This window comes from Scyliorhinus canicula, chromosome 18 (genome assembly GCF_902713615.1).
Source record: "Scyliorhinus canicula chromosome 18, sScyCan1.1, whole genome shotgun sequence".
Taxonomy (NCBI): Eukaryota; Metazoa; Chordata; class Chondrichthyes; order Carcharhiniformes; family Scyliorhinidae; genus Scyliorhinus; species Scyliorhinus canicula.
In genome coordinates, this window is record NC_052163.1 from 14743318 (window position 1) to 14768755 (window position 25438).

At 47.6% G+C, this 25438-nt stretch overlaps 1 protein-coding gene across 1 annotated transcript in view; it reads left to right on the forward strand.

Annotated features, from left to right (window-relative positions):
• Positions 1-25438, forward strand: part of gpr142 (G protein-coupled receptor 142) — a 39787-nt gene that overhangs the window by 10676 nt on the left and 3673 nt on the right. The window contains exons 2-3 of the mRNA XM_038777837.1: positions 1393-1688; positions 11963-12123. Coding sequence (XP_038633765.1) covers positions 11988-12123 — 136 coding nt within the window. The 5' untranslated portion in view covers positions 1393-1688; positions 11963-11987. The remainder of the gene's footprint in view (positions 1-1392; positions 1689-11962; positions 12124-25438) is intronic.

The following is a 25438-nucleotide window of genomic DNA, read 5'->3' on the forward strand; positions in this document are numbered from 1 at the left end:
AAATTAATTCCTAACTCTCCACTTTAAATTGCTCCCCCACCCTCTACACACACACACACACACACACACAAGACAGACAAACACAGAGGGGTGGAAAGGGGTAAAAATCATAAGTGAAAGGAAAAAGTGTCTTCGTTTCAGATGATGGCACACTTTCCTTCACAGCAAGTTTGCAGGTCCTGCTCTTTGCTTTGTAGCCTGTAATGGTCTTTCTGCAAGTTCAGGAATGCAGTGCTCACTGCAACTTTCCTGGAGAGGCACTTTATTTCTTTTCAAAAATTTCTTTCAGTTCAAGAGTAGTATTCAGGCCCCTGTAGTTTCAGTAACACTGTACTCACAGCAGGCTTTCTGGAGAGAGAGAGTAGCAGGACCTTTTTCCGTGTTGCCAGGATCAAAACTCAAACTTCTTGGGACTCTGAAAAGCATTCCACTGGGATACAACCCAATCACCACCTGTTACCAGGCAGAGTATAACCTTTTAGGCCAATTCATCAAACCGAGTCCTAATCCATCTCTCTCACTGGTGCCGGGAAGTCTGTTATTTCCTGTTCAAACCACCACAGGCTGGCAAAGTGATCTCTCCATTATTGTCTGGATTCTTCAGCTTGAATTAAAGGTACAGATTGCCTTAAAGGGATATGTCCATTAATCATCTGTGGATCAAAATAAGAACAGCACGATAAAAGAAAGGGGAAATAAGGGGAAGAGACAGGAAGGACCCTTGCACTACGTTGCTCTCATTAGAATTCAATGAAGAACTTAGGGTGGACAATTGGCTCCGCCTGTGCCTAAAATTGTGTTTAAGAGGAAAGTAGAAAATAATTGGAAGAGGTAAAACGTAAAGAGCTCAGCCCAACAAAATGCAATTTGAATAGGTAGCACTGCTGTGTGGGATAATATGAGGGGCCGAATGGGTTCCTTTCCGGGATGATCCAAAGGACCTTTCCAGCAAGAAACAAAACAATTTGGCCCAGTTCTGCAGAACAGTGATCACGTACAATGTGAAATCATGATTTGAGTAGTATATAAAAAATACCTATTTAAATACAATTTAAATATCGACGATGCCATGTGGCTGAATGCACTAACAAATTTCACACAATTTAAATTGCAAATTTACAGACATTCTAAACGTGAGATACATGTTCATTTTCCATTCATTTCTTTTATTCTTGGTGTCAAGTTCTAATTGATTTATGATATTTCAGCTTGTTTCACAATTGCTGATCAGGGCTAAACCAACAAGAACAGTCTGCTTGATTGACTTGTCCCTTGGTGACATTTACTCATGCTGCAAATTGCATTCAGCCTCATTTGTGGTACTGTGTGGACTCTCACCTTCTTAACGTTTAATTGCCTGCATCCCTACACCCTCCTTTTTCTTATCATCAGTGCAGGCTGGCGGCGAAGACAGCAGAGAGGGAGCTGTTGTGCTGAATTAGCTCAGTGTCTCCGGCACCCGACCAGTCAATCTCACGTGCCAGCTACATTTGCAGTCGCGATCGATCTGCTCCAGGACGGAAACCTTGCCATGGTTTTCATTTCTTCAAGACCCGGCGAGCGATCAACTTTTCCTTCTGTCTCAGATGCACTGCTTCCTAAAAAGATTACTGCAGCGAGACTGCTACTTGATGGAAAGAAATGAGCCATAGAACTTGACAAAGGATTGCAGCTGGCGAGCAGCAGAGGTAAGTGCCTTCGAAGTCTTTTGAAGATTATTTTTTTTTAGAGAGTGCCTGTTTCATCCACTGGTGCTGGTGAAATAATAGAGAGGGACCACTGGGGAAATAGTGGGGGCGTGTACCGTACCATCAGCTCCTGGTTAACATTACAAAAATCAGTCTTTATTATAACGATATAAAGGTGTGAATGTGAAACACCAAACATGTCACCACACGTCCCCTCTTTTTTTCAGCTATTTTGGATGAAATGCCACATTTTTGGGAAAATTCCGGCCTACGCATTGTAATCAGAATTCAAAATTAGTGTCTAGCTCCCAACTTGCTGGCAGAGCAGAGCAGAAAATGTACCTGTTGTATTTGTGTGTGATGCACAGGCAGAGCAGCTCTTGTAACATTCCAGATAAATTCAATACTTACCAGCAGATTTTATTACAGTTTAACATTACAATTGGAGGGAGGTGAATATTGAACAAAGAGGATTGAAACACTGCCATCAAGCCCCTGAAGATAGCTTAAGTATTATTTTTCACAGTACAGAATGAACTCAAAGGGCTCTTTGGTGAACTCTGCATACGCCTTGCGAGGCCTAGAGTTTCATCTTACTGGGCCGTGTCAAACCCTCGCTCGCTATGCTGCGCCTACTCTTCACACTGTCTATACTTCTCTCAAAACCCACTGTGTCCCTCTCAACATGCTGTCTCCATATTTCCTCCTCACCTCGTTATTTTTCAACTTCCTGCTCTGTAAGTCAGGTATCCCACAATATTGATCTGTATTTCTTTCTCATCATTGCATGTTTACACTTCCTTCAGGTTGTACTGTGTTATCTAACTGTGTTTTGATCTCTCAGCACGCCATCTACACTTCCGTCTCACAAAGATAGGTTTCATGTGTTACTATTTCCATTTTATTACAAAGAAGAGAACAGGGGAAATTTTCTCCTCACCCTGTAACACTGCTGTCACGCCCGTGTACTCTCATTGTGTTAAAACGATGGTTCATCTCCTGTCTTCATCCATTTGAGTGAAGATTTAGCTCTTTGTTTCTACAAGTATTATTGAATTTCATTCTAAAAGAATACAAACAACTCAAAAGGGTAGAGGTAAAGTCACCACACTCCCAGGTGACCATAGGCCACTTTCCCCTTTGAGGGGGAGAGCTGACTGGTGGCGATTTAACCTGAGGCTCACCACACCTCAGGCGAGGGGCAAGGTTGAGAAGGTGGGGCTTCACGAATAACCTCAGCCGGTACGGGGATTGAACCTGCGCTGCTGGCCTCGCTCTGCACCACGAACCAGCTGTCTAGTCAACTGAGCTAAACTGGCGCACTGCCCAGTGAGGTTGGCATCCAGATTTGAATATTCAAGTCTGCAGTTAATCTCACTTGAAAAAAAATGAAAATCGCTTATTGTCACAAGTAGGCTTCAATGAAGTTACTGTGAAAAGCCCCTAGTCGCCACATTCCAGCATCTGTTCAGGGAGGCCGGTACAGGGCTATATCTATGCCGGACCTACCCAGTGCCCGGGTCGAATGGCCTTGAGTCGGAGACCCCGAGCAGGTGCCATTTAGCACTGGTTTCTACAAATGTGGACCAGACATACCGGCACTGGGGGAGTGTTGTGGGCAATGGGGGGGGCCCCTGCGTGGTCGGGCACTGGGCAGGGTGGTATCCTGGCACTCCCAATGTCACCCAGGAACCAAAGCACCTGCCAGTCTGCCACCCTAGCACTACCAGGGTGCCAGGCTGGCAGTGGCAAGGTGCCCATGTGGCATCTTGTCCATGCTGTGGATTGGACCCGGGTGTGCCCTGCCCTTATGAGGTGGGGTCCGGGGGCCTCGATGACCTCCTAATTGAGTTTGGTGTGTCCGGAGGACGCAGTATGAGGGTTGGAGATTGGGGTGCCATTTTAAAATGGTGCCCCGATCTCTTTTTGCACTGGCGAGCAGAGCTCATTGATGCAGGAACTGAGTCTAAGTGCGGCATTGGCGGGTCGTTCCTCGCTGAGTCCCAGAAATGAAGCAGAGTTCTGTTTAACAGCGAGGTAATTCTCGACACTGCAAGCACTGGGAAACGCCCGGTTAAAAACGCCCGACATGGGACTTAATTTCCATTAAATCGCGCCCTTGGGGCGGCAAGGTGGCGCAGTGGTTAGCATTGCTGCCTGATGGCGCCGAGGACCCGGGTTCGATCCCAGCCCCAGGTCGCTGTCGCTGTGGAGTTTGCACGTTCTCCCCGTGTCTACATGGGTCTCACCCCCACAACCCAAAGATGTGCAGGGTCGGTGGATTGGCCACGCTAAATTGCCCCATAATTGGAAAAAAAAGAATTGGACACTCAAAATTTATTTTTATAAATTGCACCCTTGGTCATTTTTTTGGGCCTTGGGGAGTTTCTCCTCGGTCTAGCCCACACTTAGATATTTTTTCATCAACGGGGAGCTGAACTGCGTTGGCCACATTGGCTCCTTATAGATCGGGCTGCCATTCTGAACCGGTGCCCCGATCTCGAAATGAGCTTGAGGGTCCTCCACATCCCCCAAGTGAGGACACCCCACTATGGGGCCGCTGAGGATCCCCTCTTTTCAGACATCCCGACCCCCACTTTTCGAGCCGCCCCTTTCAGGATCCCACCCTTCACCCCCACCCCAATCTTTAGGAGGCCCCTTCACAACCTCCCTTCACACCCACAGCCTTCATACTTCTTTCATTTTTTTTTTTAAATTTAGATTACCCAATTATTTTTTCCAATTAAGGGGCAATTTAGCGTGGCCAATCCACCTACTCTGCACATTTTTTGGGTTGTGGGGGCGAAACCCACGCAAACACGGGGAGAACGTGCAAACTCCACACGGACAGTGACCCAGAGCCGGGATTCGAACCTGGGACCTCAGCGCCGTGAGGCAGCTGTGCTAGCCACTAGGCCACCGTGCTGCCCCATACTTCTTTCATTACCCTTTCTTGAACGTGCCTCCCTCAGTCTTTGGCCCTTGGCAATACAACCCTGGCAGTGCCCATGCCAACCTGACAGTGCTACCTATGCACTGTGGCAGTGTTAGCCTGGCAGTGCCTGCCTGGCAGTGCCACCCAGGCATCTTTGCAGTGCCAGGGTGACAGTGCCACGGTGCCAGCCTGGCAGTGCGAAGGTGAGAGAGGGAGAACCAGCGTGCCATCGTGCCCTGTCCCTGACCACCCAGTGGTCTCCAATGGCCTGGGTGACTCCCCAGGTACTGCTACACCTGGTCCACATTTGTGTGGAGCAGTGCTAAACGGCGCCGTGGCGACGTCTCCCTGGCACGGGCGTATGTTCCGGGGTCCTGGGATAATCGGCGCAGACATATGTAAATGAGCCTAATGGTTAGATCCTGCAGGGCATTCTCAGTGTCACAACTCTTGCGAGAGGCCTCTTGCGCGATTTAATGTCCTTGTCGCGTCATAGAGTCGGATGCAACAAGGCCGTTTGATTGCGCCCTAAACTCGGGAACCTCATGAACATGAAAGAACCCTGGCTGCCGGCTGAGGTGGTGGCGATGATGGGTGAGATCTCCGGTGCCCCAACCACGTGTTTACCGCCGGCATTCCAATCTCTGGCGGCGGGATTCTCTATTCTTCCGCCTGTCAGTGGGATTTCCTATTGGAGTCACCCCATGCCGCTGGGAAATCCAACGGGAAAAGGTAATCCCGACGACCGGAAAACTCCGGCCAATATCGTCACCAGTGTGCAAGTGAAAATCTGTTGGGATGGTGGCGGAGAAACGGCGGGGCTTCAAACTTCCACTGGCAATCCATGGTAATGTTTCCTAACAAATGATATAAACACCTGGGGTGGGGTTTACAGAATCTGTGATCAAGTAAGCATTGGGGTGGGCAGCATGGTGGCGCAGTGGGGTAGCCCTGTTGCCTCATGGCGCCGAGGTCCCAGGTTCGATCCCGGCTCTGGGTCACTGTCCATGTGGAGTTTGCACATTCTCCCTGATGGAACCATCAATTCAGCGAACACGTGTAGTTGGATCTGAACAGAGGCTTTAATACACTTACAATAGAGCCAGCCTATTCGTCGTTGAAATTCAGGTGAACTGGCAGGCTGGGTCTAAGGCACTGATCTTTATACATCGGTCCCAGGGGGAGGATTCCTGGGCGGAGCCAAGGGAGGAGCCCAGTACAAACTCTCGCGTACTCCCAGAGTGACTCCCCCTGGTGGTCGGATAGTGCAACTGCACTCACAATGGGTAGATAACGAACATATATACATGGAGTGATATTGGCAACTATATATAGTGTGAATCACATTCACCACACTCCCCGTGTTTGTGTGGGTTTCGTCCCCACAACGCAAAGATGTGCTGGCTAGGTGGATTGGCCACGCTAAATTGCCCCTTAATTGGAAAAAAGGAAAAAGGAATTGGGTACTCTAAATTATTTTTTTTTTAAGTAAGCATTGGGGAGAATGGGAAGGCCCGAGGCAAAGAAGAGCCAAGTTACTCTTGTAGGCTGAGAAGGACCATTCCTGCTCCTCTTGAGCTCAGGGAACATTCTTAAAAAAAAACAAGGCTTTTAAATCTGACCTACCTGGGCCAGGATCCCTGCTGCCATTTCGAGACTGTCTGCGCCCTCATTCAGGCCTGTGGTGAAAATACCGAGTAGTTCAATGAGTTTGCCTTTTAAACCAGGACCCTGCTCCTCTGAAAGCGGGTGGCCTTTAAATGCCTGAATTCAGATACATATAATGGAACCGATAGATAAAATGCTGGGAAATCTCAGCAGGTCTGGCAGCATCTGTAAGGAGAGAAAAGGGCTAACGTTTCGAGTCCAGGAGACCCTTTGTCAAAGTTAAAGGCATAGAAAATGGGAGATACTTGCACTGTAGGGCGAGGGAATGAAAGATAAGTCATAGCCACAGAAACCAAAAGAAGAGAGTGCTAATTGCAGTCCCCAGAGAGAATGAAAGGTGTGAAAGGGCAAACAGCAGAGAAACTAAAATCCAAGGGTAAATTGTGACAGATGTAGATGTGAGGTGAGGTGGGACATGGATGAGAGAGAGGTAATATGAGAAAAAGGGGAGAAAGGGGGAAGCAAAAGGGAGAAAAGGTAAGGAAAGGGGGATAAAATGGGGGAAAGAGTGGGGGGGGGGAATATATATAGAGAAAGACAAGAAAGAAATAAAAGGAAAAAGACAGTTGAAATGAAATGGGATGAAAACAAATGGGTCGAGGTGGAGTAGAGCTAGTCATCTGAAGTTGTTGAATTTGATGTCGAGACCGGAAAGCTGTAGCGTGCCTAACCGGAAGATGAGATGCTGTTTCTCCAGTTTGTGTTGAGCTTCACTGGAGCATTGCAGCAGGTCGAGATCAGACATGTGGGCATGGGAACAGGGTCTTGTGTAATAGAAGGCGTGCATGAGGAACTCTTCTCCTCCCCTTCAGATTGTCACTCATCCTGTGTCCCCAGCCTGTAGGGGGATTGGGGGTCAGGAGGCTTACTTTTTGATCCACTCTTTTTTTTTTTTATAAATTTAGATTACCCAATTATTTTTTCTATTAAGGGGAAATTTAGAGTGGCCAATCCACCTACTCTGCACATTTTTGGGTTGTGGGGGCGAAACCCACGCAGACACGGGGAGAATGTGCAAACTCCACACGGACAGTGACCCGGAGCCGGGATCGAACCTGGGACCTCAGCGCCGTGAGGCGGTTGTGCTAACCACTAGGCCACCGTGCTGCCCTCTTTTTGATCCACTCTTGTGTTTTGTCATTATGGTTCAACAAACATGGATTTCCTCCGGGTGCTCCGGTTTCCTCCCACAGTCCAAAAATGTGCAGATTAGGTGGATGGGCTATGATAAATTGCCCTTAGTGTCCAAAAAGGTTCGGTGGGGTTACTAGGTTATGGGGCTAGGGTGGAGGCATGGGTTTAATTAGGGTGCTCTTTTCATGGACCAGTGTAGACTTGATGGGCCGAATGGCCTCCTTCTGCACTGTAAATTCTATGATTCTATGAAACTGTATCTGAACATTCTGGCCCAGATTACTGACAACTACCAGATAAAGCAGACACAGAGTCTCTGGAACCCCTTAAAGGTGCGATAGAAATGCAAGTTGTTAAAATGAGCATATTGTTGTGGGCCACGGTAACAATTGTCTTCACTTAATGTGATACAGCTGTAAGTCTGGTCAGCAGGTTCTGCACAGGGAGACCTGGTTAATGTTAAAAAAAAAGACACTAACTGTTGGTTTATACAGGTGTGGGAACTTTAAAAAAAACTGAGATCTCGGTGTCCAGGTAAGATTTGAATGAAAGGAAAATATTCCAAAATGGGCGGGAAGTTTAATAGTCATAACAGCGCTGATGATATCAGCTGGATAAATGGAATGGAGATACGAGGGGCTGAATGGCCTCCTCCTACTCCTAATGTTCCGATATTCCTATATTATCCTGAATTGTCAGTAATGATGGTGAGGTGGAATTGTCGCCCAACGCCCAGTGGGAATGATGCACTGGGGTGGGGGATGAGCGAGCATTTCTGCTTGCATTTCATGCCTAGTGATTCGGGGGGAAATAGTCTATCGGTGTAATTGCTTTCTGCTCATTTTAACCAGCATCTGTTGCTGTGTCCCTGAGTTCCATTCCTGTAGGGCGGACAGAGCTCATTTTCATAGTAATTGCCTTGGCTTTGTGAAAGGTGGTAAGATGCGTTTCATGGCCCACATTGAAATGGGCTAGTTACGTGGCATTTATGTTGATGAATGGCTGCTTCAGGGTATTTTTGTGTCGGGATAACTCATACGTTTCATTTCGCAGGGCCAGTTCTGTAGTTTGCAGCAGCTGATCAGTGATCAGCACCACTCGCTTGTTCTGCATTTTATATCAAGCAATAAAAGGTTATTAGGATTACAAGAGAAAAAGTTCTCCTGTGTAAAGGGTTCGAAAGAACATGTGGTTTTCAATTTTGTTGCAGACAGAGGAACTCTTCCTTGTTATTCTTTAATGTATCAGCCTTTCAGAAGTGCTTCTTTCAAAGATCTTTTGAGATGTATTATCAGGGTGAACCCAATGGGCTGGATTCTCCATTTCAGTGGCTAAGTGCCGGCTCGAATGGAGAATTTGAGGCAGGTATACGACCAAAATATCCCAGCCCACCCCTCATCGATTCTGGCACCGGTGAGGGGCTAGCAGGGGCTGGGTGAAACCCCCGGCTCTTGCGTCAAAAATGGCCGGGTCCCTGGCCGCACATGCGCACGGCTGATGACCTGCAGCGGTTGCGCCATACGCGGACCCAACCCGCCATCTGCGACCCCACAGCCCACCCCCTGACCACCCCCCACCAGTCCCCCAGCCCTTGCGGAAAGCCGCCCCAGCCAGCGGCACGGATCCTGGCCAAGGGTGCGCCGCTGGACACAGCCCGTAGCCACCATGCTGGGTTCCGGACCCGACCTGAGGCCACACGTGTCCCGCGCTGTCGGGAACTCAGCCCATCGGTGACGGAGCATCACGGGAGGCCCTGACGATGACGCGCCAGTGCCGTTGCAATGGCGCGCAACACAATTATGCCATTACCGAGAGGGCTGAACTGCGTCAAACGGATTCCAGCTCCTATTTGGGCGTCGGAGCCAATTATCCACCCGATCGCCAACTACAATATTGGCATTGGGCAGCAGAGAATCCAGCCCAATATTTTCGCACTAGTTTCTTTGCACAATGGATAACAGGTTAAAGCAGCCAAACAACGGGTGGGATGTTCCATCCTCACCCAGTCCCGCCGACAGTCAGTGGACCTTTGACTGGGCCACAGAATCTCCCGTGGCAAATCCCACCATGGCGGGGCTGGAAATTTTCCCATCCCGACCACGAGGACTCGTGCTGCTGGTGGGACTGAAACATCCCGCTCCAAGGTTGGGAGCCAACTGCAATCGAAGATTTGTCTATAGCGAGGATTGGTTTCCGCTGACTCTTTAACATTCGGACCAATTTGTGAAGAGGAATGTTTTCCCAGACATCAGTAACTATACTTTTCAGGAGAACAGTCTTTTACTGTTGTTAATTGATCTCAGAACTGATGTGTGGGGCGGGTCCAGCTTCTCATCCCTGAAACTTTGAAAGAGTCCCTGGCCTTCCTGTAAAATTGTGTTTTTCATTTGTTTCTGAACATGCTATGCTGTGACATAAATAATGTATTCCTATGTCACTAAACCCCAAAGTGCCCTGTTCCCTCAAAACACCACTCCCTGTCCCCTTATCCTTCTCTTACCTCTTCATTTGTCAGAGACCCCTCCCACCCAGGCTTTGCCCTCTTCCAGACCCGTCCATCAGGCAGAAGATACAGAAGACTGAAGACCCGCACATCCAGACATAGGAACAGCTTCTTCCCCACAGCTACTAGACTCTTCAATGACTCCCCCTCGGACTGATCTGTTCACTGTAAGAACGCTATTCACGGCGCCCTATGCCGCTCTTGTTTGGCCCTTGTTCCGCACTGTGGCCCTTGTTCCGCACTGTAACCAATCTCTATTTGTTGATGTACCATTGTCAGTGTACTCTGTTGATTATTCTTTTGCCTACTATATACGTATTGTGTACGTTCCCTTGGCCGCAGAAAAATACTTTTCACTGTACTTCAGGACATGTGACAATAAATATCAATCAATCAATCCATTTGCCTCTCCCCGCTGCTATTCATTTCCAATCATTACCCTTTCTTCATTACCATTCCCCCCCCCCCCCTCCCTTCGCGCATCCCACCTGAGTTCGCCCTTTGCAAACTGTCGATGGTGGGGAGCCCCGTTTCCGTGACAACACCCACCTGGTAGCAGCGGGGATCATCTCAATTAGCAACAGGAACGTCTCAGAGAAGCAGCCCTGAGGGGAACAGAAGGTGCTGATTTTGTTAGTGCACACTGAAATGCAGATTCAGAAATGCTGATGGTTAGCAAGTTTGAATGCATTAGTGTGTTTGGAAGCTCTTACTGAGTAACCAGTGTTTGCGCTAAATTATAGGTTGAGAAACCGGCAAAGTAATAACATGGGACCTGACTTTTTAAAAAAAATTTAGATTACCCAATTATTTTTTCCAATTAAGGAGCAATTTAGCATGGCCAATCCACCTACTCTGCACATTTTTGGGTTGTGGGGGCGAAACCCACGCAGACACGGGGAGAATGTGCAAACTCCACACGGACAGTGACCCAGAGCCGGGATCGAACCTGGGACCTCAGCGCCGTGAGGCAGCAGGGCTAACTACTAGGCCACTGTGCTGCCCTATGGGACCTGATTTTAACTCCTTACAAGTGACTGAGTAAGTTAAAATTGGGTCCAATACACATTTTTTAATAAACATTTTGATTTAGCGTGTATGAACAGAAGCCAATTTCAAAAGTCACTTTACTCAGCTTACTGCGTAGTAGGAAAGTCACAGGGCCCGATCTTCCCAAAAGGGAACAAAGTTCCCGAGCGAGCATGTTTATCGAGTGTTTCCCGGCTTTCGCAGTGCCAGGAAATACGTGGCTATTCAACTCCACTCGTTTTGAATAGATAAACTGAACGGGGAATGTGCGGCAGTGGCCTCACATAGCCCCCTTTTCTACAATGGGGAGATCGAGGCCCCCAAAAGGAACCCCAACATCCCTCCCCAGACCGAACGTAATATGGGAGGGATGTTGGGGTTCCTTTTGGGGGCCTCGATCTCCCCATTGTAGAAAAGGGGGCTATGTAAGGCCACTGCCGCACATTCCCCGTTCAGTTTACCTATTCAAAACAAGTGGAGTTGAATGCCCCCCCCCCCCCCCCCCCCCCAGGCCCCCTACCCACATCGGGCACCCCCAGCCCGATCACGCACATGCGAAGAAATGCCAGCTTGACACCTTGGCAATGCCCCTGTCGGCTGTCAGTGCCATCTGAGTACCTTGGGTACCCAAGGAGGACCATCACTTGGATTCCTTACAGGTATAAAGCATATTCTTGCACTCATGGTTGAGTTTGGTTCATTGATAATGTTACGCGATTAGGAAATGGATCTGCACCCGGCAGTCCGGATCGAACCTGGGACCTCAGCGCCGTGAGGCAGCAGTGCTAACCACTGCGCCACCGTGCTGCCCTCAGGCGTTTCTTAACAAGGCCCCAATGTTGGTCAGCAACGGCAGGAGTGATGGGTGAACGGGAGTTGGTGCGAGTTAGTATAGGGGCAAGAGAGATGTGGATGGTTTCATGTTTCTGGATTGGAACAGTCATTCTCCTCCATTTCCACATGTCTAGCACGGGAAGATGTTACCAAAAATTTTTTATTTTGCAGGTAATCTAACGCGCTTCCTGACAGTATGATCGAAGAACACAATAGCACATTTCCAGATCCCTGGCAGGAATTGGGTGAATCACGTTTCGAGAGATCACCGTGTGTTTTGGGAGTTGTTCCAATCATTTACTATAGTGTTCTGCTCTGTCTGGGTTTACCAGGTGAGTGCACTGATCATCCTTACACATCAGGCTGGTCAAAGCCATTACCCTGGCACTAAGAAGTTCAATCTGGTTCATGTCAATATTTGCAAGTTAATGCACTTTAGCAATGTCACTTGCTCCATCACGAAGTGAGAGCACAGTCGGTTCAGTAACAAGAACTTGCATTTATGTAGCGCCCTGCAATGTGAAACATTCTCCCAAGGTACTTCACAGAAGCGAAATCAGCTTTTTAAAATGGACAACAAACATTTAAGACTGAGGCAGACAGATTTTTGATTGACGAGGGGAGTCAAAGATTGTGAGTTAGGTGGGGTTACTGGGTTACGGGGATAGGTTGGAAGTGTGAGCTCAAATGGGGTGCTCTTTCCAAGGGCCGGTGCAGACTCGATGGGCCGAATGGCCTCCTTCTGCACTGTAAATTCTATGATTCTATGAGGGGCAGACAACCGCTATCAGATCAGCCATGATCTCATTGAACGGCGGCACAGACTCGAGGGGCCCAATGACTTCCGCTTCTCCGCAGGAAGAATGACGTTGGGTTTCAAGAAGGGTTTGAAAGGAAGCGTGGGTAAACAACAGAGGTGTTTGGCGATGCAGTTCAGAAGCATTGGGCTCAGACACCTGAAGGCAAGGCTGTCAATGGTGGGGAAACATAGAAGGCCGGGCTCAGGCAATAGGAGGATTCAAAGATTGGGTTGCATGGCTGGAGGAAGTTACAGAGGGAGAGAGGGACAAGAGCATAGAACATAGAACAGTACAGCACAGAACAGGCCCTTCGGCCCTCGATGTTGTGCCGAGCAATGATCACCCTACTCAAACCCACGTATCCACCCTATACCCGTAACCCAACAACCCCCCCTTTAACCTTACTTTTTAGGACACTACGGGCAATTTAGCATGGCCAATCCACCTAACCCGCACATCTTTGGACTGTGGGAGGAAACCGGAGCACCCGGAGGAAACCCACGCACACACGGGGAGGACGTGCAGACTCCGCACAGACAGTGACCCAGCCGGGAATCGAACCTGGGACCCTGGAGCTGTGAAGCATTTATGCTAACCACCATGCTACCGTGCATGAATGCATGAGCATTTAAACACAAGAATCTGAATTATTTTAAATTTTTCAGTCATGGGGGAGTGATCTCTTCACGTTGCCATTGGCAACCTCACCTTCAGGCATTTGTTTTTAAATTTATGAGTTTTCTTTTCCAATTAAGGGACAATTTAGCATGGCCAATCCACCTACCCTGCGCATCTTTGAGATCCAGTGGGGATAGGAACAGGAAATTTGATCCAAAAAGCCTACTTTGTTTAAGGGTGGCACAGTGGTTAGCACTGCTGCCTTACAGCATCGCGGACCCGGGTTCGACCCCAGCCCCGGGTCACTGTCCATGTGGAGTTTGCACAAAAAAGAAAAAAAAATGTGCAAACTAAATTGGAAAAAAAAAATAATTGGGTTCTCTCGTTTTTTTTAAAAAAGTGTATCTCATCGGTACTTCAAAAGCACAGGCAAAGATGGTTCAGGTTCCGCACAGGAAGAGCAGCATTTGTTCGCAGGTGACTTTTTAAACCTTTGGAACTTAATGCATCCCTTAAGTACCGGTACTCACATGGACTAGAATATTAAATTTGGATTCTGTAAATCCAATTTATTGCAGTGTTCCTCTGAGCCAGCGGCATCACATGGGGTGAAAGCCAAATCGATAGCTTGCTGAATTGCAGCCATTTGAAATAGGTCACAGAAAATGCGAGGTAATAAAATGAATCAAGGGAGAAATCTCATCGCCCTGATGGATGGGTGCAAGAATGACCGCTGCAACTCTTCCTTAAAACTTTGTTTTCCTTCAGGGCTTTACATGCATGTTGAGGCCAACTTACCAATAAACGTTCTGCTGGAATAACTCAAACAACCATCATGCTCATCAAATTAGATTCAAGCCGACATCAGTAAGTTGGTTTTGACACAGTGAATGAATGCGATGTGCCCCATAGCACGGATCACACATAATGGATCCGAAGGTCACATTCTGTTCCATGTTAGAATTAGAATTAGAACAGTACAGCACAGAACAGGCCCTTCGGCCCTCAATGTTGTGCTGAGCCATGATCACCCTACTCAAACCCACGTATCCACCCTATACCCGTAACCCAACAACCCCCCCCTTAACCTTACTTTTATTAGGACACTACGGGCAATTTAGCATGGCCAATCCACCTAACCCGCACATCTTTGGACTGTGGGAGGAAACCGGAGCACCCGGAGGAAACCCATGCACACAGGGGGAGGACGTGCAGACTCCACACAGACAGTGACCCAGCCGGGAATCGAACCTGGGACCCTGGAGCTGTGAAGCATTTATGCTAACCACCATGCTACCCTGCTGCCTAAATGTTCTGATGTTTACACTGATATTTCCTCTTCTAAATCTATAACTGGATGTACGCTGTGCTGCTCACTGGGGTAAGGCCTCACTCCTGCCTGAGATTTCTGACAGACGACGCGCGCGGGGCTTGGATTTTCACAGACTCGGGTTGACTCGAGAGCCCTTTAAAAATAGCCATTCCGGAATTCCTGACTCCATTCCCAGGATGTGCGATTTTCGGGGGTGCCTTTTAAAGTTGTGGGCTGCTTCCTGGCAGAAGCTCATGTCTGGCGCTCCCATCCTGGCCGGCTCCATTGCAGAGATAAACATCTCCTCCTCTGTAGATTTCATGGAGTTGGGCCAGGTTTTTAAAGAGTCGTGGCTTCCAGCTCTTTGGGGGATTCATGAATCCTAGTGAGCGTGAGGCGGCCTGTTGAATGGTAAGTTCAAAAGGACCCCTTCATTACTTGTGATTGGGGTTCTGAAGTGGCTGGATAGGGAGTGTTTGGAGGGTTAAAGGGGTGTGAGTGGTGAGGGCGGGAGGGTCTATGTGTATTTCTTTTCACCAGGACAGAGTCAAAGCTTCATTGCACTGTGATGGGCCTCTTGGCATCCAGCAGTCTTTGTGGTTACCTCCATACTTCTTCCCAGATCAGCGGGCCCAGCTCCTGCTCACACCCACCCCAACAATGAAGATCCCGCCTCGTCGGGCACTTTCTCCCGAGGTAGAAGGGCCGAGCCGTAAATTTTCCCAAACACCCTTACCCGCCTTGAGGATGAAAATCCAGGAACTCCGCTGAAAGATTCACTTTTTGATATGTAGATTCAAAACTACAACCTGAACAGAACAACAAAATGTTCCACTTCAAGACTACAACTTGATCAGTACACCAATAACATTGCGAGAGAGAGAGTATATATATTACTAGCGGATTAATCAGATCAGCATCAATTTAGTTCCTCCTTGGCAAGATGATTGGACAAGTCACCTTCTTTTGTCTGAAGCAATGGCAGCTCTATTTGCATCATCTTTTATACCAATTCTCAAGGGTGGAGCTAGTTTGTTATGTTGGCAAAGCCTTTTTGCCCTCTAAAGGCTTTCCTTAAATCCAAATATCCAATGAAACTTTGTTTTTTTTTCTAAATCCGTCAATTGTCCACCTTAATTTCTGAGGCCATAACCAATCAGGCCATTCCTCAGCCTACACCATCTCCCACGTTGTTATGACTTCTTTGTGACAACCCATTCCAAACATTTAAAGCAATGTTCATATTGGCTTGTTATCAGTTGTTTATATTCAGGGTTGTTCAGAATGTTTATTTAATCCAACAATTCTCATTTCCTATTACACATTGAAACATAAAAGAGTTTCATTTAAGGCCAACACGCGATATTTTGCATTCCAGCAATAAATGCATACATATATTTAAGGTAAAGTTGACATAGTCCCAGATGACCAGAGGCTGCTTTCCCCTTTGAGGGGGAGAACTGACTGGTGGTGATTTAACCTGAAGATCATCACACCTCAGGTGAGGGGCCAAGCTGAGAAGGCGGGGCCTTCATGAATAACCTCAGCCGGAACGGGGAATTGAACCCACGCTGCTGGCCTCGCTCTGTGGCACAAACCTACTGTCTATATCAGTGAAGGTAACTTTCCATTTGAGACGCAGACAATATTTTAGCAGGAAGTAACTCAAAATACGCAGAATTTCTCGTAAGTTGTTGAGGGATGAGAAAGGCAGTCTTGGTTACCAGCCAACTATTGATTGGAGTGAGTTTTCTGCATTCTAACAATCTCCACCAGTGATGTGTTTGACACACGTTTTGATTTAAATTTAACTTGCAGACTAGAATATTCGTCTGAACTTCCACAAATCCCAAATAAAAAGAGATGATCAGTATACTTGCTGCTGTTTCCAGCCAAAGCATATTGGGAAGACGCAGTTTGTGCGTAATCCTCCTTTTTGTGGTCGAATTTGTGCATCAAGGAATGTTAACCCTGAGGAATGAGGAATGGAGTCTGCGCATTCTCCCCGTGTGTGCATGGGTTTCCTCTGGGTGCTCCGGTTTCCTCCCACAATCCAAAGATGTGCGGGTTAGGTGGATTGGCCATGCTAAATTGCCCTTAGTGTCCAAAAAATGTTGACGAGGGGTTGCTGGGTAAGGGGGAGAGGGTAGATACGTGGGCTTCAGTAGGGTGCTCTTTGTAAGGGCCGGTGCAGCCTCGATGGGCCGAATAGCCTCCTTCTGCACTGTAAATTCTATGATTCTATGATCTAAACCCCATAGATGTATATAAATGTAAAATACATACACACTCAAATACATAAACACACACCAACGTTTTCCCATTTATCTTTCTCTCCCATTCATTTAAAAAAAAAATTTAGAGTACCCAATTTTTTTTCCAATTAAGGGGCAATTTTAGAGTGGCCAATCCAACTACCCGGCACATCTTTGGGGGATAATGTGCAAACTCCACAAGGACAGCGACCCAGAGCCGGGATCGAATCTGGGACCTCGGAGCCGTGAGGCAGAAGTGCTATCCACTGCGCCACCTTTCTCTCCCATTCATGATATCACTGAAATGGGGTTCACACTGAGTGTCTTCTGGGCAATGTGTTTGCGCCTTGCATTATTGTAGTCAGTACAAAAAAATGACATTGTCGCTTAACTGAGAGTCACCAGAGGATCTACAGACTGTTTATGACATCGAGGATTAAATGACCATTCCAAAGGATGCACTACCTTCAATATCTCTCCAATAAATTCAGATCTATTGCCTCTATATTTAAACAACTGAGCTGTTATTTGTTCAAACCTGCACTCTGGACCAATGGAAGTTATGACTAAAAGCAACAGGAGATTTCTAAATGACCCTTACAGGATGACATATATTCCACTGGTTAACGTTATATTGCAGCCAACACAGAGGAAGCTGTTTCTAATCTAACCCAGTTAAAAGGGTAATAGGATTTCCAAAGTGTCCTTAACTACCTGTACAATCAGGGAAAATAATGTTGACAAGGCGGCTAGCCTTTCACAGAAACAGAGTATATTAAACTGCAGCTAACTTTAATCAATCACATAGTGGGAGACATTGGGCGCGATTCTCCGACCCCCACGCCGGGTGGGAGAATCGCGGGAGGGCCGGGCGAATCACGCCACACCGCACTGGCACCCCCACATGATTCTCCCTCTTCCCCCCCCCCCCCCCCCAAAATGGCGAGTCGCGTTTTGCGACAGGCCGCTCGGAGAATCGCCGCTCGCCGTTTCTAACGGTGACCGCTGATTCTCTGGCCCGGATGGGCCGAGCGGCCTGCCAAACCCGACCGGTTCACGCCGGCGCCAACCACATCTGGTCGCTGCCGGCATGAACATCACGCGACCGCTGCATGTGCGGCTTGTGGGGGGGCGGAGGGAGGATCGAGCACCACGGGCGTGCTCAGGAGGTGTCTGGCCCACGATCGGTGCCCACCGATCGTCAGGCCGGTGTCTCTAAAAGACGCCCTCTTTTCCCTCCGTCGCCCCGCAAGATCAAGCCGCCATGTCTTGCGGGGCAGCGGAGGGGAAGATGGCAACCGCGCATGTGCGGGTTGGTGCTGGCCAACCGGCGCATGCGCGGCTGACGTCACTTAGGCGCCGCCGGTCGCGTCATTCCGGGCGCGCTGCTTTGACGCAAGCATCAAGGCCCGGCGCACAAAATTCACACGCCGCCGCTCCTAGCTCCCACCCCCCGGGGGGGGGGGGGGAAATAGGGGGCGAGGAGCAGCCTCCGACTCCGGGTTTCACTCCGGCGTCGGCTGTTTGTCTCCCTTTGGGAGAATTGCGCCCATTGTCTCCGAGTAACAATCATTATCCCAAATTTACATTTCCAGTGAGGAGCTGAAGGTGTCTGACTGCCAAATTGTATCCTCACTGGATTCACATTTAACCATTGGAAACTCAATTTTGGGCTTGTAGATGTGGTGTTTTTTGTGTTGCTAAATTCAGGATGGTTGGCAAAGACCATAAAATAATTTGCACTTGAACAAAGCTATAAATTTATTAACACTACTAATTTGGATTCGACACATACTCCTATTACTCTTAATTATTTATTTTTTTATAAATTTAGAGTACCCAATTAATTTTTTCCAATTAAGGGGCAATTTAACGTGGCCAATCCACCGACCCTGCACATCTTTGGGTTGTGGGGGCGAAACCCACACAAACACGGGGAGAATGTGCAAACTCCACACAGACGGTGACCCAGAGCCGGGATCGAACCTGGGACCTCGGTGCCATGAGGCAGTAGGGCTCACTGCGCCACTGTGCTGCCCTTACTCCTAATTATTAACATATAAACTACACTCATCTACAACTAATCTCTGTACTATTATAAACTATGATCTGCTCTTACTGACACTATTGTTACTTCAGTCTGTCTCGAGCTAACTCCTTTACTTCTTGCCCCACAAGGCTTAGCATCAATATCTTATATACTTGTAACTCTATCTCCCTCTAGTGGCTATTCTAATCATTTCATTAACCGTTGCTGTTCTTATATTTATGATAATGCCACAGTGGGGTGTGTGTATACACGTAGCAGGTGTTCATTCTTTGCTTTTCAACTCCTAGATCCAGAAATCAGAGACAAAGGTCAGGCATCACTTGTGTCGAGCACACACGGCAATTGATCAATCTCAGCTTCTGCCGCAACATGTACAATATCTGCGGGATACACGTCGCAAGGAGTTTTATTCGTAGGAGAAAGTCATTATCCACATTCCTGCTTTCTCTGCTGAGAAATGTTTTGTTTTATGTTCCAGTTCTATTCTGGTATCTCAGTGTCTCAGTGGGTAAACTACAGTGTGTAATGCTTCACTGAGACACACAGGCCAGAAATACTCATGTTAATTCCACAGTCTGTGCCATTAGCTGATGTCAAATGGGGCTGGGGCAGCTCAGTTAGCCTCAGTGCCTCCTGCCTTGGAGGAGAAGTCAGTCAATGTTTCCAATCTTCAGGATGATTTGAAAAAGTATATGCTTGTCAACACCAGCTGAGGATGGGCTTGTTGTTTGACTGCAAAAGATGTAAGGGTTGTCAAGCTTGCAAATGCTTGGGGCTGGATTTTTGTGGAGTCACGCCAACCCCAGAGAACATCGAAAATGGCGATCAGGGTGCAGATGCAGAGGTCCTGCCCCCACCCCCTTTCCAACAGACCCCATTTTTTGCTGACGAGAGAAGGGGGCTGGGTATGAAACATACAGGAGGTAAACTCAAACTCAGCAGGGCCATTTGAACTTAGTAATTGGTGTTGAGTTAAAACAGACCCCATTTTTACACTTTCAAGGGCTTTAACCTGCAGTGTGGAAGTTACAAATTGCAGATTTAAATGCTCTTGAAGGGCGATAAGGTTTGTTTAACTGTCATGGTCTGCAGTTCAAAAAAAATCCCTTGCTCTTTAAACATGAAAAAATCTTCAGTTCTCAATGAGAATTTTAAGAAACTCTCTACTGGACTACTTTGATTGACAGGCCATCTGGTGAGAGAGAATGAGGGATGCTGGCTGGAGAGCCATATTGCCTCTGGAACAACTGGGAAGAACCAAAGCAGGCATCTAATCACTCATTCATGGAATGTAGGCTTCACTGGCTAGGTCAGAATTCGTTGTCCATCCCTAATTGCCACTGAAAAAGTATATGCTTGTCAACACCAGCTGAGGATGGGCTTGTGTTTGACTGCAAAAGATGTAAGGGTTGTCAAGCATGCAAATGCTTGGGACTGGATTTTTTGTGGAGTTGCGCCAACCCCAGAGGACATCGAAAATGGCGATCAGGATGCAGATGCAGAGGTCCTGCCCTCCCCACCCCCACCTTCTTGAATTGCTGCAGTCCTTGTGGTGTAGGAACACCCACAGTGGTGTTAGGAAGGGAGGTCCAGGACTTTGACCCAACAACTGTGAAGGAACAGTGATATAGTTCCAAATCAGGATGGTGAGTGACTTGGAGGGGAACTTGCAGGTGGTGGGGTTCCCAGGTACTGCTGCCCTTGTCCTTCTAGATGGTAGCGGTCGTGGGTTTGGAAGGTGCTCTTTAAGGAGCCTTGGTGAGTAGCTGCAGTGCATCTTGTAGATGATGCACACGACTGCCACTGCTCAGTAGTGGTGGAGGGAGTGAATGTTTGTGAAAGGGGTGCCAATCACGTGGGCTTCTTTGTCCTGGATAGTGCCAAGCTTCTTGAGTGTTGTGGGAGCTGCACTCATCCAGGTAAGGGGAGAGTTTCCCTTCACACTCTTGACTTGTGCTAGGTAGATTGTGTACAGGCTCTGGGGAGTCAGGAAGTGAGCTACACGCTGCAGAATTCCTAGCCTTTGACCTGCTCTGGTAGCCACAGTAAATTTATGGCTAGTCCTGTTCAGTTTCTGGTCAATGGTAACCCCCAGGATGTTGATTGTGGGGGATTCAGCAATGGTAATGCCATTGAATGTCAAGGGGTGATGGTTAAATCCTCTCCTGTTGGAGATGGTCATTGCCTGGCATTTGTGTGGCATGAATGTAACTTGCCACTTGTTATCCCAAGCCTGGATAGGTTTTTCTTCATTTGGACTTGGACTGCTTCATTATCTGAGGAGTCACAAATAGTGTTTAACATTGTGAAATCATCGGCGACCATCTCCACTTCTGACCTTATGGTAGAAGGCAGATGAAGTTGCTGAAGATGGTTGGGCCTCGGACACTATCCTGCGGAACTCCTGTGGTGATGTCCTGGAGCTGAGATGATTGACCTCCAACCACCACAACCATCTTCCTTGGTGCCAGGTATGAATCCAACCAGCGGGCAGTTTTCCCCGATTCCCACTGACTCCAGTTTTGCTCGGGCTCCTTGATGCCACACTCGGTCAAATGCTGCCTTGATGTCAAGGGCAGTCACTCTCACCTCACCTCTGGCATTCAGCTCTTTTGTGATGTTTGAACCAAGGCTGTAATGAGGTCAGGAGCTAAGTGGTCCTGGAGGAACTCAAACTGAGCATCAGTAAGTTGGTTATTGCGAAGCAAGTGCCATTTGATTGACTGATATTGATCCCTTCCATCATTTTACTGATGATTGAGAGGTGATTGGCCAGGTTGTATTTATTCTGCTTTTTGCGTACAGGACATACCCTGGCAATTATCCACATTGCTGGGTGGGTGCCAGTGTTGTAGCTACACTGGAACAGCTTGGCGAGGGGCACAGAAAATTCTGGAGCACAAGTCTTCAGTACTAGTGCTGGAATATTTGCAGTATCCAATGTCTTCAGCCTCTGATCTGCTCGTGCAGCCACAGTATTTATATGGCCAGTGCAGTTCAGTTTCTGGTCAATGGTAACCACCCCCCAGGATGTTGATAGTTGAAATGTGACAGTAAAGGTTTGAATGAAATGAAAATCGCTTATTGTCACGAGTAGGCTTCAATGAAGTTACTGTGAAAAGCCCCTAGTCGCCACATTCCGGCGCCTGTCCGGGGAGGCTGGTACGGGACGGGTTCACTAGATGTTTAGACATATAGATATATGTATGTGGATAAAGCAATTCTAGCTGTAAACAAACTCACAGTTGACACAGTGTAAATAAAATTCTGTCTCATGTCATTATCAACAACAATGACTCCCATTTATATGACACCTTCAACATAGTAAGATGTTGGGCAGCAGGGTGGCGCAGGGGGTTAGCCCTTCTGCCTCACGGCGCCAAGGTCCCAGGTTCGATCCCGGCTCTGGGTCACTGTCCGTGTGGAGTTTGCACATTCTCCCTGTGTTTGTGTGGGTTTTCCCCCACAACCCAAAGATGGGCAGGTGGATTGGTCATGCTAAATTGCCCGTTAATTGGAAAAAATGAATTGGGTAATCTAAAATTTTAAAAAACATAGTGAGATGACCCACGGTGTTCCACAGAAACTATACGAGACAAAATTTGACAGTGAACAGATAAGGACATTAGGTCGGGTGACCAAAGGTTTGTTCAATGAGCAGGGGCTGGATTCTCCACCGGCCGGATTCTCCATTGCACTGGCAGCGCACCCACGCCCGTGGGTTTCCTGGCACGTTGGGGTGGCCACAATGGGAAATCCCATTGGCGAGGGCCGCACGTTCAGGAAAATACAGCTGGTGGACCGGAGGAACCCGCCCCAGGGTTTTAAGCAGTATCTTAAAAGAGGAGAATGAGATGGTGATACTTAGAGAAGTAGATCCCGAGATTGCATTGAAGAGACAACGGAAAGCGGGAATGCGCAAGATGCCAGACACCAGGAATACAGAGTTGTCAATTTCTATAATTCACATTACGGCTGGTTAAGGGAGTAAAAGGGGCGCACGGTGGCACAGTGGTTAGCACTGCTGCCTCACAGCGCCAGGGACCCGGGTCCAATTCTGGCCTCGGGTGACTGTGTGGAGTTTGCACTTTCTCCCCATGTCTGCGTGGGCTTCCTCCAGGTATTCTGGTTTCCCCCCACAGCCCAAAGATGTGCTAAATTGCCCTTCAATGTCCAGGGATGTGCAGGTTAGGTTATGGGATTACAGAGGTAGGGCAGGGTGGATGCTTGTAAATGGGCAGAGTTCTCATTTGAAGGGTCCTTGCAGACTCGATGGGCCAAATGGCCTCCTTCTGCACTGTCGGGATGCGATGCTAAGTGGCAGAACGGACTCACAGCAGCTGACCTTTCACCAGTTTGCGTTTTCCTTTGACACGGAAAATATTGTCACAATCTTTCATTTCAAACCACGTACAAGCGACAGTGAGACAAGGCAACAGGTCTCCTAAAAGAGATTAAAATATTGTTTTGATGAATTTCAGTGGCAAGAAGATTAGGGAAGTGAGAAACTAGCTGCCAATTTGACTCAAATGCATTTAAAAAAAATTTAGAGTACCCAATTATTAGTTTTTTTCCAATTACGGGGCAATTTTACGTGGCCAATCCACCTACCCTGCACACATAGAACATAGAACATAGAACGATACAGCGCAGTACAGGCCCTTCGGCCCACGATGTTGCACCGACATGGGAAGTCAAAAACTAAAGGCCATCTAACCTACACTATGCCATTATCATCCATATGCTTATCCAATAAAATTTTAAATGCCCTCAATGTTGGAGAGTTCACTACTGTTGCAGGTAGTGCATTCCACGGCCTCACCACTCTTTGCGTAAAAAACCTACCTCGACGTCTGTCCTATATCTATTACCCCTCAATTTAAGGCTATGTCCCCTCATGCTAGCCACCTCCATCCTCGGGAGAAGGCTCTCACTGTCCACCCTATCTAACCCTCTGATCATTTTGTATGCCTCTATTAAGTCACCTCTTAACCTTCTTCTCTCTAACGAAAACAACCTCAAGTCCATCAGCCTTTCCTCATAAGATTTTCCCTCCATACCAGGCAACATCCTGGTAAATCTCCTCTGCACCCGTTCTAAAGCTTCCACGTCCTTCCTATAATGAGGCGACCAGAACCTTTGGGTTGTGGGGGTGAGATGCAGCCTCAAACCCATTTTACCCTCCCTGCCAGCATGAACCAATTTCACCCTCGACGTGATAAAGTCTGGTGACATCGGCAACTTGAGAAGCTTCTGTTGCTGCTGTTCAATATCCTTTATCCCTGTGTCGATCTCTTTTTGTTCACTGATTTACCTAAATCCACTAGAGGGCAGATCTGCCAAGTCTGTCACGCAACAAGGAGTCACGGATTTTTTTACAGTCTCATTCTCTGGCTGAAATGCTCATCTTTCCTGATTATAATCTTTTCTTATGAAAAATCTCGGAGAATTGGGTGTTTTTAACTGAAATTTACCACCATTTGTTAAATGTGTTATTATTAGCAGGAATGAGGAAAATAATTAATCACAACACGACTGAATGATGCTTCAGCAAGCCGCTTGGATTGATATCATAGAACATAGAACATAGAACACTACAGCGCAGTACGGGCCCTTCGGCCCTCGATGTTGCGCCGACCTGTGAAACCATCTGAAGCCTATCTGACCTACACTATTCCATTTTCATCCATATGTCTATCCAGTGACCACTTAAATGCCCTTAAAGTTGGCGAGTCTACTACTGCTGCAGGCAGGGCGTTCCACACCCCTACTATATATCGTCAAATATTGTCAATTAAATCCTGGTTTGCCAAGAACCATAAACTACAATTTCAACCGAATCATCAAAAGGAGGCCATTCAGCCCACTTTGTCGAATGGCAGCTCATTGAAAGTGCCACCCAATATTAGTCTTGCTCTTCCGCAACAGCACTGCACATTTTCCTTTTCAAATACATATATATATTTACACGAGCATTCACACAAAGCCCTGCACGCGAACATCTCCATTATTTCTTCGCCATCAACAGTAAAGTTGCCATAGTCCTTTTGAGGGGAAGAGCTGACTGGTGGTGATTTAACCTGAGGGTCACCACGCCTCAGGTGAGGTTGTGAAGGCGGGGCCTTTAAAATAACCTCAGCCAGTACGGGGAATTGAACCCACACTGCTGGCCTCACTCTGCATCACGAACCAGCTATCCAGCCCACTAAGCCGCGCCTATAACCATCCAAGGTGGGGTTGGAGGGAGGAGAGGAAGAGGAATTAACAGATGGAGAAGTGAGATTGGCGGCCTGCTCATTATCCTTGAGGGTTGACAAGGCATTCATAAGGAAAGTCCCCACTGTCCGTGTGGAGTTTGCACATTCTCCCCGTGTCTGCGTGGGTTTCACCCCCACAACCCAAAGATGTGCAGGTTAGGTGGATTGGCCAACGCTAAATTGCCCCTTGGAAAAAAATAATTGGGTACTCTAAAAAAAATTTTTTTACAATCCCTTTGCTAATAAAATGATGGGGATAAAACCGAGAATGCCATTCATGGATTACAGAAGGAGCAGATCCGATGGGATAAATTGCTTTTCTTATTGTCTGCATTTCTGCCTTCTTGTATATCAT